The sequence below is a fragment of the Salvia miltiorrhiza genome, chromosome 7 (assembly GCF_028751815.1).
Source record: "Salvia miltiorrhiza cultivar Shanhuang (shh) chromosome 7, IMPLAD_Smil_shh, whole genome shotgun sequence".
NCBI classification, from domain to species: Eukaryota; Viridiplantae; Streptophyta; class Magnoliopsida; order Lamiales; family Lamiaceae; genus Salvia; species Salvia miltiorrhiza.
The window spans coordinates 16457522-16474742 of NC_080393.1; the positions used below are offsets into that span (position 1 = coordinate 16457522).

At 32.7% G+C, this 17221-nt stretch overlaps 1 protein-coding gene across 1 annotated transcript; it reads right to left on the reverse strand.

Moving 5' to 3' along the window:
* Window positions 1-6816: 6816 nt before the first annotated feature.
* LOC130995592 (urease) lies at window positions 6817-16093 on the reverse strand. Its single transcript, XM_057920949.1, has 19 exons — window positions 15737-16093; window positions 15413-15486; window positions 14818-14863; window positions 14592-14697; window positions 13466-13608; window positions 12587-12697; window positions 11507-11670; window positions 11000-11378; window positions 10813-10921; window positions 10037-10176; window positions 9808-9945; window positions 9641-9732; window positions 9395-9524; window positions 9135-9293; window positions 8631-8798; window positions 8346-8480; window positions 8051-8122; window positions 7658-7898; window positions 6817-7137 (listed from the first exon to the last, which is right to left on the reverse strand). The coding sequence occupies exons 1-18, from the start codon at window positions 15860-15862 to the stop codon at window positions 7677-7679; spliced, it is 2514 nt and encodes an 837-aa protein (XP_057776932.1). The 5' UTR covers window positions 15863-16093; the 3' UTR covers window positions 6817-7137; window positions 7658-7676.
* Window positions 16094-17221: the final 1128 nt, after the last annotated feature.

Below are 17221 nucleotides of genomic sequence, written 5' to 3' on the forward strand. Positions count from 1 at the left end.
CTCTCCCTTCCCTTTTTCCCCCTCTCTCTCTCTCGTCTCTCACACAGAACACACACACACACACACACAGAACACACACAAAAGGTTGTAACAGGTATTCTAGGCGCGGGGATCTACTTCGCCGTCTATCTGCCGGTGATGGAGGTGATCTACCGCGAGGTGCGGTGTTACGCGATGGTGGTGGAGATGCAACTGCTGATGGGGCTCTGTTGAACTTGTGTTGAACTTGTCTTGAACTTGTCTTGAACTTCTGAACTTCTGAATTTGTTGAACTTCTGAACTTGTGTTGAACTTGTCATGAACTTAATTATGTATTTTGATTTTAAGAGAGAGAGAGAGAGAGGAGAGAGGAGAGAGGGGACGAGAGAGAGAGAGGAGAGAGGTGAGGGGTGACGTGACAGGAGAGAGGAGAGAGGAGAGAGAAGAGAGTAAATTAAGGGATTCTAAATCTTACCAATTTTAATTATATTAACTTCTAATCTCAGCCTTTGATCAAGATTGATCTGACGAACCAGATCCATTCTCCATCTAATATTGTGTTTCTGTATAATGCAACCCTATATATATATATATATATATATATATATATATATATATATATATATATATAGGGGGCAGCTCCAATGAGACCCCTTAATTTTAGTGAGATCTAGGGCACGATCTGGTGCGTTTATTTTATCAATCCTATGGCTGATATTGTATCTGGAGGGTGATTTTTTTTCGCAGGGTTCGAATCCTGGAGGGAGCAGAATATTTTAAATTTTGTTATTCATCAGTAAATACTGCATTGTTCATCAGTATATACAGCCTTGTTCATCAGTATATATGTCTTATTCATTACGAATTTTTTAAATTTTATTTTTCATCAGTATATACATCTTGTTCATTAGATATACGTTTTGTTTATTAGTATTATATGTCTTATTCATTGTACTCATGTTACACGAAAAATATGGGGTCTCACTGGAGCACGCCCCTATATATATATAGGGGAGGGCTATAGTGAAAACACTTCTTAAAATATAAATATAAACGTTTTTTAATGTACGAATTTTATCCAACAGGATTACGAATTCATCCAACAGAGTTACGAATTGTGAAAAATAAATTTTTGCTACCTTTGGGATTCGAACCCAGGACCACGAATTCATTCAAAAGGGTTACGAATCAACCGTAGATCTTGATGATCTAAAGGCTGAAAATTATTTATATTTTATATTTTAAGAAGTGTTTTTATTTTAGACCTCCCCTATATATATATATATATATATATATATATATATATATATATATATATATATATATATATATGAATTGGTTCAATTGAGATTTATATATATTTTGAGATTTTGAGATAAATAAACATATAAGTACATTTTAATGAACTTGTCAATTAATTTTTATGAACGTGCGTTGGTCTGGGGTTCAATCCCTGCAAGTGGCGTATTTTTTAATAAATTAAATAGATTCATATGTTCATCAGTTATATTGATTACGTTCAAAGAATTTAATGATATGTTCATTTATCTCAAAATCTCAAATATTTAAAATCTCAATATAAGCTAACCATATATATATATATATATATATATATATATAAGCAATCCGCACGCAGGCGGAATCTTTACACCATACAAAGGTAGGAAAATTACTCGCCCGTAGACATAAATTCTAGACCACACAAAAGCAGGAAAACTACCCACACGTGGGCGGAATTGAACCTATGATCTCTCACAGTGAAGAATCTTTGGCTGCCTCAACTTTGCCACTTGAACTAGGCCTCATTGGCAAAAACAAGTTTAATTATAAAGAAAGGATCAAGTGGCCTCATTGGCAAAAACAAGTTTAATTATAAAGAAAGAGATCCTGACGAAAATTTATTTCGATATCTTATGTGAACTTAAAATATCATTGTTTTAATTTTTCAACAAATATCAAATACAAACCTTGAAAAAGCTTTGTGCGTAACTACTACCAAAACATTTAAGAGAAATACCATACTCTATCAACTAACGAGAACAACCTCTCAAAAAAAAAAACACTAACAAAAACAACGATAATATATAATTAAGAGGTGGTCTTAGTATACCTGGGTGTACCGTACACTCGAGTTAATCCGCATCCTGACTCAAATCATGTAAATGATACTATTCGCTTATATAAATGACATTGTTTGTAATTGATAATATTCTGTTATACAAATGACACTGCGTATAAATGACACTATAAGTCTATAACATTGTAAATGATATTGTGTATAATTGACACTATTCAAAAATATAAATGATAAGATTGTAAATGACACTATAATATTTTAAATAACATTATAAGATTGAAAATGATACTATAATATTTTAAAATGTTACAGTGTCATTTATATAATTGAATAGTGTAAATAATAAACAGTGTCATTTGTATAACTGAATAGTGTCATTTACACAGTTCGGATCGAGATGTGAGCTTGGATTAATATGCAGGTCAGGATCTGGATACGGGTCAACTTGGGTGTACGGTACACCCTAGATGTACATGAGATTTTGTGTATAATTAAGAGGTAAAAACGTTTGTGATAATAGCAGTGTGTAATGGTAATTATCACTTCAAATTGGTTCATGGATACGGGTTTTTATATAAATATATCAGCTAATGCAAATACTAGAATAAAAGCCTAGAATTTTTAATTATTAATAACTTTGATAGTAATGTATATGTATTAATTAGTGTGTAATTTTGCATATATTGATGTACAATTGTTAAAAAATCAGTTTAAACGTTAGGGGTATAAAATGGTATTTTCCCGACTATATATTATATTTAAATGTATATTTTGATATCTAAACTATAGTTCTTTAATAGAAATCTCTCAATCTATACATAATTCCAAAAATATATCATAACTATCCCAAACTAATAAAAATACTGTGAACTTCATTTTTGAGCTACATACAGCTTACGTGGCCCGTTAGATTATGATGTTGATTTTGATATTGAACTGTAAAAAAATGATGTGAAAAAGCTTATCAAGCTTGCTATCAAAACGATGTCGAACACAAAAAATTGTCAATGAGTTTTGGATTTGAATTTTGATTTGTGAAATAGTTTCACAAAAGTGTGTGTAATCCACTATTGAAGCTGACATCTAAATAATGAAATTTACTTTTAACTTTTTTCATGCCACTTGAGTCTTGAAAAGTCTTGGTCGATAATTAATAAAAGTACACATTTTTTTAATGTAGGAATAGATCAATTAGTATTGACAAAGACATAAAAGTAAAATTAACAAAAACATATACTATATGAAAAATTGGTCCTTAAAATTGTGTGTATATATATATATATATATATATATATATATATATATATATATATATATATATATATGAAAAGTTGGTCCCCAAAAATATGCTTAGAGAGAGATAATTGTTACGAAAATAGCTCTCAATTTAGCATGCTTTTGGCAATTGAAAATGATATTGATATATATGGTCCACCATTTTCTGTTAAATTTATACTCCCCCTTTTCCGCAAGTTTAGTTGCTCTTCTTTTTAATTTGCCTGACCTGCCATATGTAGCATGCTTCAATAACTCAAATTTAAATAAACATAAAACTATAGAATATATCACATTTTCCGAATTGAATTTTTGTTCGAATGAAGTTCATCTGCTCGAAATTTGGCGACTTTCAATCTTGCAATTTCAAGGATAAATATCTGTAAGTAGTCAAAAATACTTTTCTTCGCTCGTTTAATCATTTGAGTTTGAATATAAGATGTCAATTGTGAGCCATAACATGACATGACACATCTAAATTCTAATATTAGTATAAAGAAAAATAAAATAATTTATAGTGAGTTCACGTCATCAATAATCATCAAAGACAAAGAAGCTTTCTGTTGAACCAAAATGATCACCAATCTATTACTATTGGTTTGCACTGCAACATTCCTATTTGATAACATTGCATTTAACGTACTTCCTCCTGTCTTCCAAAAATATGCCGATGTTTGAATGACATATATTTTAAAAAATATTAAATAAGTTTATTATGAATGTAAAAAGGGTCATATTTTATACTCCAATATATATTATTTTAATAAAAAAAATAATGATGGATCATGATAATTTTTTGTGAATAAATATAAAAAGTAGGGATAACAAATAAAAAGATTGTAGTGTAATAGTGTTAAAAAATGAAAAGTGCACATTTTTTAGAGACATAGAGAGTAGTAATTAATTGGATTAATAGGTTCTTCCTTCGGTAGATTCAACAATTTCAAAAAAATCAAATGACCGATTAATCAATATCACACACACAGACGCACACATATATATGGCGAGTTTTTATTGAGAAATCCCCTTAAATATTAGATTTAAGAATAAATCCACACCTTTGATTACTTCTAATCTGATGGTTGAGATCATTCCTTATTAATCATTTATTAATTATACGAAAATGAATCTCGATTTGATGAACTTATAATTTTTTGATATTTTAATAAATTTATAATTATTTGTTTTGAATTTGGTGTGTGTGGGAGAATGTATAGACGACTTTATTTTGAACTTATCTTAATAAACTTATACTCACAAAAATTTGTTTTGAACTTATGTTGAACATTAGAATATACTCCGTATCTCACAATCATTATAATTCTGTTGAACATGATAAATACTTTTAATGGACTTTATTCAGAAACGTAAAGAACGTAATATAGAAGAAATAATTGTTTATGAATTCCTAACATATCTTCCAAAGTTGAGCAAATTTGATAAAAATATGATATTGTATGCTGGTAGTTAGATTGCATCAAATAAATGGCTAGGATTACTTCTCAATTCTACAAACATTTGTCTTCTCAATTGAACATTTCTCTCACTCTCTCTCTCTCTCTAGAGAATGGTTCCAATGAGAATGGACAAATGTGGTGAGAAATGAGAATGAATTTGAAATATTAGATTTTCAAATTTTATGGATGATAGCATTGATTACCTTTATTTCACATTAGCTTTATCTTTTTTGTTTCGTACATTTATTTTTATTATAACCTTATAAACTGTTATTGAGATAAATTACATAAAAATCAAAGCTCGATTCGTTTATTTTCCCTTCAACTTAAAATAATTAATAAAAAGAATAAATTGAATTCTTTTTTTTTATGTAATTTATAAAATTATTAATTTCAGTAACAATTTATAAGGTATTTGAATAAAAATAAATATATAAATGAAAAAAAATGCTAAGGTAGACTAACGTGAACGGTGCTCCCATTAGCATAACATTTATGTCTCCATATATATTATACTATTAAAATACAACTCAAACTAATAGGAGTACATTAAATAAAAATACAAACAAATGTACCAATGCAGTGTAAATAGAATTGCCTATTTTCCATACATTAACCTAGAATAAAGTACATGCGTAGTGTATTTTCAATGAAGAAAAACAAGCGATAGTCAACTGAAAAAATGAAATATGTTCAATTATATGTTATGGCAACACTTCCTCTATATATTATGGCAATACCTTCCGTTTATACTAATCTAAAAATAAATAAAAATTATATATACGATTTTGAACTTTAACCTTACAAATTAACTAAAATATTCATGACGAGATTATATTTTTTTATAGGCTCACTCCGGTGGGCTCTGACTCACTGTGCGTGCGGTCGTAAACAGCCAAACTCGAAATCAACCCAATTCAAATCTGATCTATTTATTTTTGTACATAAGGATTAAGGAGTGTCACTTTTATTTATCACTAATCCACTGTTATTTGTTTTGTAATTGTTTTTTTTAATTATATCATTAAATCCAAATATCATGTTATGGTCGACTCGAATATAAGATCTTTGACCTCATGCATTAGCAACCCTATCACCATATCAATACATACACAAGTGTAAATTGTTACTTTTATTTGAAACACTATTTCTTTATGTAGAATTATTGTCACTTTATTCAAACTGTTATTTTTATTCATAATAACGATTACTTTTAATCATGTTATGAAGAAAAATATTCTAAATTTTATATTATTGAATATCTATATATATATATATATATATATATATTCAATTCAAAATTATATAAAATAGTTGGGTATCAACCTAACTGAGTGTAATTCTATTGGTATTTTTATTCATTGCTATTTCCTTGTCTTAATATTATAAAAAATATTATGTGATAAGTCCTATACTCTTTCTTGTGAAGTTCAAAACAGATGATAATATCTTATGTTAAACCGTCTAATAATTTTCTATTTGTCACATAATATCTACACCTGGACTCAAATAGTCAAACACAACCAAACACTAGCAAATTACAATTATGCAACCATGTGGATTTAGATCCAAATATGAATATATTACACAGTCTTGACCTATGAAATGGCATGACATAAACTTTCGTGCCAAAAGATATACTTAATTCTAAATTAAATATTTCACGTTGTTTTTAGTCATTAATTTCATCTTTATCCACTAGTTGTACTCTTCAAAAGATTGTGAAGTCCATAAAATCGAGGTATATTTATTTACTCTTAGCTGTCCTATTTCATTGATTTGTGAAAGTATACTATAAGGGCGTGTTTATTTTGAGATACGAGGAAGAAGGGATAAATTCTATTTATCCCTTTATACTTTATTTGTTTTAGTGTAATAAAAATTCAAATAAATGGTATAAAATTCTGGACAATATCTTGTCCTTTGAACAAGGTATCATTTTATATCTAATAGAGGATATTATAATTTTTACTCACTTATAAAAAGTGAATAAATATATTATCATTCAAAACAATCAAGATATATATAAAAAAATGATCCTCATTTTAAATGATAAGTTTATACTTTATTAAATTATTCCTATAAATTGAGGGATAAAAATCAAATGCACCCAAAGTATAAATCCACTTGAAGCTCACTAAAAAAGGACCACATGACATATTTAATTACTATGTCTATGACTCGTGCCGGCAAATCCAGCCAACCAGAAGCCTCACTACGGCCCAGCCCATGGACACTGTGCACAAAGCCCATGGGCCTGGCCAGGCCCGATCTGATTTAGTGGGCCATCTTGCGCCATTTTGATCCGCTTGGCACTTGGGCCAACCGAACCCATTTGATGATTATATTCTGACAAAAATTTGGTGCGCGATTTAATAAAATAACTAAAATATATTAATCACAGTTAGAATTTAAAACTAATTAAGAATTAAGATCATTAAATATTAACTTAAATAATTAATAAAAAAACAAAAATAAGGGTCGCAACGTGCCCACAAGGGAGCCTGGCTCTTATATTTGTTTGAAACAAAACAAGGATGAGAATAAGGTTCAAGAAGAAGTATGATGTCTGGCAGTGGCCTCTTTTTACCACAAAATCCTACATTTGCTCTTTCTTGTGTTGCAAAATTATATGGATATGGAATCTAAGCTTGTTCTAGTTTTTCATTGGTCTTGTTAGGTCATCGACAAACAACAGGGTCATTGGCTCGACCACTCAATTTTTTTTATCACATTGAGATAATTAAAACTAAATGCATAAAATCTATTGTTTTATTGAAACAAACTTTAACAGCTCATATATATAAAGAAAACGAATGAACCAGTGGCACACTTTCATTTTGTATGTTGTTATTAGCAAGAAGCATACCTGAATAAATGGATGAGACCTAGAAAAGGAAGTAGTTTCGTGAAAGTGGAACTGTGGTTGCAGCCATGCAGGTAAGAACCTCGCCATCTGCTGTCACAGTGTATGTCTCTGGATCAACCGCGATGTGTGGAAGGGCATCGTTGAGCTTCATGTCAAGTTTCGTGAGCTTTCTCACATTGCTTACTGCTTCCACCCTCTTGTTCAGTCCATACTGTTCTTTAACTCTACAATCTACAGCAGCCTGTAAAATGTGGGGGTAAATATAAGAACATAACGTTGGAGATGTGGTGGACTTTGCACAATAAGCATCTCTCGTTTCATTGAGGGTCTGCACAACGACTATAGCAATACATCTTTGCATGTGTAGAAGAAAAATGAGATGATGGAGTATACCTTACTAACAAAAGCTATTGAATTGGCACTCCCAGCCTTGCCAAAAGCTCCAAACATTGGCCTCATCTTCACCTATAATAGCATGCACTCATTTAAAGTGGAGTATTTTAAGATCTCACTTAGTATTACAAATGGATACTGGATACGAAGCAAGAGGTACATCTATCTGAACTTTGCACACATTGTGGTCAATTATATATCAACTCTTTATATTGCATGCAAGAGATGTGAAATCAAAAGTTTCCAAGGCAAATTTGGCATCTAAGAATGATAAAATGTCTGAAATAGTTATTACCGGTTCAGGAGTTGGAATGCTTGCATTTGGATCACCCATATCGGAGTATGCTATGGTGCCACCTTTTATCACCATCTCTGGTTTGGCTCCAAAAAATGCCGGTTTCCATATAACAAGATCAGCTAGCTTCCCTACCTGCACCAAGTTATACCTCCAAATTCTTAGTTTAAATTAAATGCAATTATTAGAGCATCCACACAAATTTTGCTCTATATGGATATAACATGTCCAAGGACCAAAACAAATTTTAGATGTTAGTGATAATTAGAGTTAATGTTAATTTACCTCAACTGATCCAACATACTTAGAAAACCCACAAGCTATAGCAGGGTTAATTGTGTACTTTGCAATGTATCTCTTGATACGCAAATTATCATTTCCAGGTGCACTGCTTTCAAGTTCTCCTCTGATTAACTTCATCTTGTGAGCGGTCTGCCAAGTTCTACAAATTACCTGTCAAGAATAGAATATGAATAATGAGAGCAGTTGTGCCAAATGTGAAATTTTTTATAGCCTACAACATGAAGGTTGATCACTCAAAAAAAGTAAACCCTCTGTCATTTACATACAAGATTATTAAAATGCCACATCTGCTGCACTCTAAGTTCTTGAAGTAAGTAAAAGACAAGAAATAATATTCTGCAGATAGTCGTTTCCAACTAATTGAACTCCTGAAGAGAACATGAAGTGCAAATCCCTCCATTCATGTACTTATAGCCGCTGGTAATAGAGTTTCACCCATAAATTAAAAAAGTGAGGATTAAATTTCAACTTTAGAGGAAAGATAACCTCTCCAATACGACCCATTGCCTGTGAATCAGAAGATATGATACTTATGGCACCCATATCATGCAAAATGTCTTCTGCAGCGATTGTTTCAGCGCGAATCCGTGACTCTGCAAAAGCAACATCCTCTTTGATATCCTTGTCCAGGTGATGGCAGACCATCTGTAGAATATATTTTATATCATTTTGAAAACCTATTTATCTCATTTGGCGACGTACTATAATATAACCATAAAGCATTACTAGTTATAGTGATTCCTTACAAGCATGTCAAGGTGCTCATCTACAGTATTGATAGTGAAAGGACGGGTCGGGTTAGTTGAAGAGGGGAGAACATTTTTTACTCCACAAACTTTGATAATATCTGGAGCATGACCACCACCTGCGCCTTCACTGCGAATACGAAATGTGCCCATATATGTATGCAGAAACGAACTTAGTCAAAGCAAGCTTCAATCTTATCTTTAAATTATGAAAAAGGCCTGAAGCAGAAGGCAAAATTTATTTACCTATGGTAAGTATGAATAGTACGGTCTTTAAATGCAGCAATTGTATGCTCGACAAATCCAGATTCATTTAACGTGTCGGTGTGAATATTAACCTAAATATATTTGTAGTAAGTAAATAAGGGGTTGAATGTCTTGAGGCCTGATCTGATTTAGGAGAAAGTAACCACCTGAATGTCGTATAAATCTGCAACAGTCAAACATTTATCAATTGCAGCCGGAGTAGTCCCCCAGTCCTCATGAAGCTTCAATCCCATTGCTCCAGCTTTGATTATTTCATGTAGGCCCTCAGCTTTGGAAGAATTTCCCTGAAAGAGATGGAAAGGCAACACGGTAAAGCAGACATCAAGAAATCCAGTGGGAATCATTCGATCAATCTGATGAAAACACAAGACTTACTTTTCCTGTGAAACCAAAGTTGAGGGGCAAGTCATCTGTTGATTGCAACATAAGCTTCATATGAAATGGTGCTGGAGTACAAGTAGTTGCACGTGTCCCATGAGCAGGTCCTGTACCACCTCCCACTAGCGTAGTGATGCCTACATATTATTGAACAAACAAAGGGAAACATAAGGATGTAAAGATCAAGAATGATTTTAATCATTTGGAACTTGGGATGTTGCTTTCTTAAACACACCATTAATAACTAATGTCTGTCAATCTCAACAATAACCGTCACAGTATGACTAATCAGAATCATAATTCACAAGAACAAATTAATGTGAAACTACTATTATTGAAGAATTTTTCTTAGAGAATTAAACTTGGTAACTGCTAGCTAGTGATACCATAGGAGCATCCTTCAGTGTGAAAGGTTAAAGGCTAAAAAGACTGCTAATTCTGTAATGGATACAGACTTCAAACAAACTTAGCAGACATATGCGTCCATGGGCAATTGCAAAAACCATTCTATACCTCATCATGTAAACTTAGTAAATGGGCAAATACAACTTAGCATCAAACCTTCTGTGACCCAAAACTATTTGTAAGTGACACTTTCTAGAATATTTAAAGTAACAGAACATGATGCTCAAAAAGCTATAGTACAGCATTTTGCTAGAGTTGTAACCATATATGCCCAGCAGATTAAAAAACTAATATAAACATGTGTCGCCCTTATTATTGTTTTTTATGTAATTAATGAAGTTTATGTAAGTTATTACTGAAAACCTCACCACTTGTTATTGCTTCATAAGCTAATTGTGGGCAAATAAAATGTACATGACAGTCTATTGCTCCAGCAGTAACAATCATTCCCTCCCCAGCTATAACCTCAGTATTTACCTGGCCAGAAAATAAACATACGATGAATCATAAAACCTAATGATTACATTAACTGGATTAATCAAACTTAAAACTCACTCCTATAATCATGTCATTTGACACTCCATGCATGATATCTGGATTGCCTGCTTTCCCAATAGAAGAAATATACCCATCTTTTATGCCTATATCAGCCTTGAAAATCCCTGTATAATCAATGACTACAGCATTTGTTATTACAGTATCCAAACAATCACATGATTGATATCCACAACCCTGCCCCATTCCGTCTCTCAGAACTTTTCCACCCCCAAATACACTCTCATCGCCGTACACAGCAAAATCACTTTCAATTTCTGCAAGTAAATCAGTGTCCCCTAGCCGAACTTTATCACCAGTGGTAGGGCCATACATATTAGCATAGTTTTCATGAGACATTAAATGACAAGCAGAAGATCCTTCTTCAATCAAAAATTCCCTGCACAATATACAAATAAAATATCAAACAAATTTAGAATCATGATACCAAAGCAGCACTTTGTGTGATTAATTTTTTTCAAATAAAACTCAGATTCTGAACATCATAAAAGGCAGAATCTACATGACCTAGCATCTGCTTCTTCTGAAAAACCATATCTTTCTTCATGTACAGCCTTCATCACAGAAGTGATTCTGGAATCATGAACTGGAGCATCAGCAATATTATTTCCACCCCTAATGATCTGGTTTCCACCGATGCTAACAAGTGAAACACTTTTTGTGTCCCCTGGCTGCAAAAGCAAGACAAATGTAATCCATTGTTCATGTGCTTGAAGGAAGAAAAATGGAGGTTCATCATATAAGGACATGCAAAGCTACAAACAAGAAGTTATGGCAGTTAATTAGATTGGTTACTAACATACTATGCTTAGTAAGTTATTCCATCACATTATTTCCAGTTATGCACGTGAAGCTTTTCTTTTTTGTCATCTTAGCTTTAGTTGAGGCAGATACATGGTTCTATCAAACACTCCGAATGGCTCTATCAAACATTTATTGCCGAGAACATGTTTAGTGTAAGCACATGCTACATAGTATAGCAATCTATGGTTCCTCTTGGTATTACCATATTGCTTCCGCATGATTCAAGAGTTTATACTTTTAAAATTCTGCTTAGACTAAATGTGACGAATGAAAAAGAAAATTTATTGTGAAGAATGATACGTAGATCTAATATAGCTTTCCCAATATTCATTTACAACAATCTCAATGGAGGATGAAGCAAATGAGAGTATTTTCCAACATAACACCAGCCAAATAGGTTAGCCAAGTCCTCTTTACATATTTATTTAGATTTACAAGTATAATAATGAGCTGAAATGAAGCCCAGGCTTGAAACAAGTAAATTACAAACGAGTTTAAGTTCTGTGGACAATAGCTTTACCTAATTTTGTTAGACAAAAATTGTTAATAGAGGCAGAAGTTGTATTGAAGTCAGTTCCCAAAAGTTTGACAGTTCTATCATGCTATATAAGTTTGTCTACCACAAATGATAGAACATGCAGAAGATTGCGCGAACATACACTTATACGAGACAGCTTCTCAAGCTTTGTATTTAATATGAAATTATTGATCAACTCATAACCAGTATAATTTCATTGAACATATATATGGCCAGCTTAAAGAAGACTACGTTAAAACTGAAACCTCAAAACGGATGGCTGTTCCTGCAGGGATATTGAGCCGCTTGCCATATGCCCTCCTTCGATCAAAAACCAAGTGCGGGTTAACTTCAATGAAGTGATAATGACTTCCAACCTGAAGAAGAAAAAAGAAAGATCATTCAAGTAATTTAGCTGGTATATAGCAGCTCTAATCCTATCTTTAGGGAAGAACTTGTGCTAAAAGGAAGAAAGAAAGAAAGCTATACATTTTTTGTTCGATATCTAACAAAAAAAACTGGTATGTAATGCAAAAGTAGGTCTGTAATCAAAGCCACAGACAAACTGCACATGGTGCACTTTCTAAATAGCTAAACTACATTAACTTTAATTTCCCTTACTTATTTCATAATAAAAGAAAATAAGACTAAGCAATATCCCAGGAAAATGCTTAAATTACAAGGTTGATCAGCAAGAAGACGACCTTCACTATAAGGGTTCGTTTTTTTTTCTTTTTTTTCTTTTTTGAGAGAACAAACTTTAGGATTGGACATGTTTGTCTCAAGCTGGTGAACAAGAAAACTTACAAGGAAGATTGTTCAAACAAGGTTTTCAATTTAATCTCAAAACATTTTTTTGGAAAATAATCTGAATCTTATTGATGAGCTGAGGACAACAAAGAAATAAAGTGATCCCAGGATCTCCCCAATGCCCCCCGGGAGTTATAGCAATGAAATGGCCTGCCCAGTGTAAAGTTGAATTATTCACCAATTTTCTTCGATGATCCTTACCTCTGTAATCTACTTATTTATAATAAAACTAGAACATCCCTAAACTAAGCTAATTGATCTCCTTTTCTTCTTTGGTACACCTTGAAAAGGAAAGAATCTTATTCGTATCAAAATGTCATCACAGATATAGTAACCTGAACAGGCCTGTCCCCGGTGTTAGTTACTTTGAGTACTACGCCTTTCCTTCCTAAGTTGATGGTAATATGTCCAGGTCCACATATCAATTCACCAGGAACTTTACAAATTTCAACTGGGGGAAATTTGTCTAGAGAAGGAGCTGCATGGGAAAAACACAACCATCAGATAGAATTCATGCAAAATGGTGGGCTACCAAGAAGAGGAGAAAAACAAAGCAATGGTCACAACTATGTTATTAGCTTACTAACATGGTTAATGTTATTAATGATCTTTAATGACCAAACCATTTTCGTACTATGATCTATTTAAGGCATCAGATAATCTCACATAGTGAGACTATGGTAAACGGTTTCTAATACATGGATTTATGCAAACTTCAATTAGCAGATGAACTATTTAAAATCTCATGGTCAAGTAACATTAAAGTATGAACCCAAATGAACACTGATTAGTTTTCTTATAAGTTGCCAGCCACCATGAGGTAAGTCTAAGCTACTTTGACTGAGAAAATGAACTTCAAGCCCTTATCATGAACATCTTGCTTCATGCCAGTTGTTCGTCACCATGAAACAAGTTGAGACAAGTCCAAGTTAGTTACTTAACTTCAAGAACTTCAGCCTAGTGGTTCTACAAATAGTGGATGATGCACTAATTAGATTACAATATTGGCGATCACAACTAAAGTTACAAAATTTGTCTTGGGATGTTTCTTAAATACAGAATTCCTTGTGATAAAATCTCAACATTTGCAACAACTCTAAAGAGAAGTGACACTTGATAGAACAGCATTACTATAGCTCTCCAGTGGTTATGAGCCCATTTTTAGCTTATTTCACGTCAAAGCCCTAGGTTATAGAAATTTCCATGTAACCAATGAAAAATCATACATTCCTTCAGTTCAGGACAAAAACAAACATGACCCCTTGGGGGTGCTCTCAGGGATGACCTAAATTTCTTTTGCTACAACAGACAGCCATCAAACAAGCAATTTTACTTCAATCAGCTTCTACATTCGAAGATTTTTTTTTTTTTTTTCTATTTCTTGAGCTACCAGTACATGCTTCACTAAGGCTTGAATTATGTGCACAGAACACAAGAAAAGATTATTGGCATGATCATCACCTGGAAGAAAAGAGCCATGTAAAGCTAGGTCCAGATTTCCATTTTCACATGATACAGGGTCATGGATCGTGATCAACTTTGTCCCATCCGGGAAGGTCCCCTCAACCTACATATAGATCAGCAGCCAACGTAATTTTTCTAATGATATCTGGCAAATTAAAAATATTATGTTGTTGCTAATCCAGAAGACGGCAGACTCTTTTGTTTAAGTAATAAAAAATTATACCTGGACAGCATGCAATAGATAAGGAACAGATGGAAGAACTTGTCTCCTGTAAAACATAAGATTTCTATCAACATACATGATGAGGTCTAGAAAATTGTGAACTAAGCCTCACCGAAATTCAAAGAAACTAATCAACACTAACAAATTCAAACAGTATATCACTAATATGGGTGATTAATACAATATAGTATTATACTTTTTTCTCTTTTGTGGTACTACTGAAGGCAAAAATAACATTACTTACCATAGTCCCGATGTAGCTGATGGTACCAAAAGGCATTTATAGCTTTATAGCTTCCCTTCTCAAAATAGGTTTTACACATAAAAGAGCACCTCTTAGGCATTTATTTTAAAATGTAACAAGTACAAAATGGCTATACATTGTGTTCCCAACTCCATTGCAATTCTTCACTTCCATTATAATAAAAAATACTCCTAGTTTAACCAATTTTGTTAAATTGCTTCTGCTTCTTCAGCTACTCCATGTACTAAAGCACGGAAAGTGCCAAACACAACTATCACCATCATTGAAATTCCTTTGTCACAATACCTAGATGAAAACATAAAAATTCTAAATATTGTTCTTTATCAGTACCTTCCCAAAATTTGTCTTCCAAGATCCATTAACTCGACCACGCTTTTATCCCCATCCCGGACAAATTCCAATATCTATTCAATAATCCACAAGTACATAAAATTAGATGTATAAACATAGAAGGAAGCGAGAGTGAGTGTGTGGAAAACAGTGAGACACGCACAAAACAAATTCTCAGCTCTGTGAATTCAACAGAATGATAATATGCTTATGACTAAACTGGATAAACATCAACACAAACAACGCACCAATCAGCAGCCATACAAAATAATGAAGTAACTCATACTACAAACAGACAAAGAAAAGAAGAAGAAGTCCATATACCTGCGCTGCAATAAGAGCGACGGCTTCGGCGTGATTTAGCCTTAATCCACGAGCCAAACGCTTCTGAGCCAACTCTCCAGCATTGTGGAGCATCAATTTCTCAATTTCCCTCGGCGCCAGCTTCATCTTTTGTTGAAGTTGAGCCGAAATTTGATTGGAAAATAATTTTGTGGGAATCGGTTATTGTTCTTCCCAAGTCAAACTCAGAATCAGAGTGCAGTGGTGGGTTTGAGTGCTCCATATAGATTCCAAAAAGGCACATTCTTCAATATTAAATCTTACTACTATAAATATACAAATCGGTTACTACTATATTCCACTTTCGAATATACTTTCTGAGATGAGATCGACGACTTGGACCCAGCCGGAAACCAAAATTCTCTCTTCTTTTTATTTTTTAATTTTTTTTATATATTTTTAAAAAATAAATAAATGAGTGGATTTTTAAAATGGCCACTTTCATATTGTAAAGATAAAAAATGTCCACTAAAATAAAAAACTTAAAAAATGTCCACTGTTACCAAAATACCCTTCACATTAAAAATTAAAAAAATGTCCACTTTACATCACCCCTTTAAAAAATCCCGTAATTCACAACCAGTGTGAATTCACAACCAAAATTTTTGGTTGTGAATTCACACTGGTTGTGAATTGAGAATTCACAACCAGTCGAATTCACAACCAGAATTTTTTGTTTGTGAATTCACAGCCAAAATTTAATTCACAACTGGTCGAATCACAACCAAAATTTAATTCACAACTAGAATTTTTTGGTTGTGAATTCACAACAAACGAATTCACAACCAAAATTTAATTCACAACCAGATTTATGTTGGTTGTGAATTCACAATCATTCGAATTCACAACCTGAATTTAATTCACAACTAGAATTTATTTTGGTTGTGAATTCAAATAGTTGTGAATTTGAGTTTTTAAAGTTTGGATTCACAACTAAAACTAGAATTTATTTTGGTTGTGAATTCACAGATCTCGTTGTGAATTCAAGAATATTAAATTGTGATTTCATCGAGTTGGTTGTGAATTCAAGAACATTAAGTTGTGAATTCATAGATCTGAGCGTGAATTCAAGAATATTATGTTGTGAATTCATAAATTTAGTTGTGAATTCAAGAACATTAATCAATTATCCAAAATATATTTCTCTTTCAATCGATCAAATCTCTTTAATAAAATCCACAAATCATCACTAAAAAAAATATTATTCATTTATTTCTTACAATAACTAAAAAATTTCATTTCAATCAAGCACATGTAATATAAATTTCCAATCACCAACACAAGAAAAAAAATTGAATCTCTGCTGCTGCCATGGATTCATCGAGTGGAATATCAACACCGTCCTTCCATTCACCGGCGCCATCTTCTTCAATTCCGCCTCCAATTTCACACTGGGCGAAATCCCCAATTTCACAGCATCATCAAACAACTCTGTACAAAAATTGCAACAGCCGTACCTCCCCTGAC

Excerpts from the sequence above, each read along its gene's own strand:
- LOC130995592 (XM_057920949.1), bottom strand. The coding sequence starts at position 15,862 with ATGAAGCTGGCGCCGAGGGAAATTGAGAAATTGATGCTCCACAATGCT. Across the intron at positions 12,698-13,465 it reads CCGGGGACAGGCCTGTTCAG|GTTGGAAGTCATTATCACTT; the intron begins GTTACTATATCT and ends TTTCTTCTTCAG. Across the intron at positions 9,294-9,394 it reads ATGAGCACCTTGACATGCTT|ATGGTCTGCCATCACCTGGA; the intron begins GTAAGGAATCAC and ends TATATTCTACAG.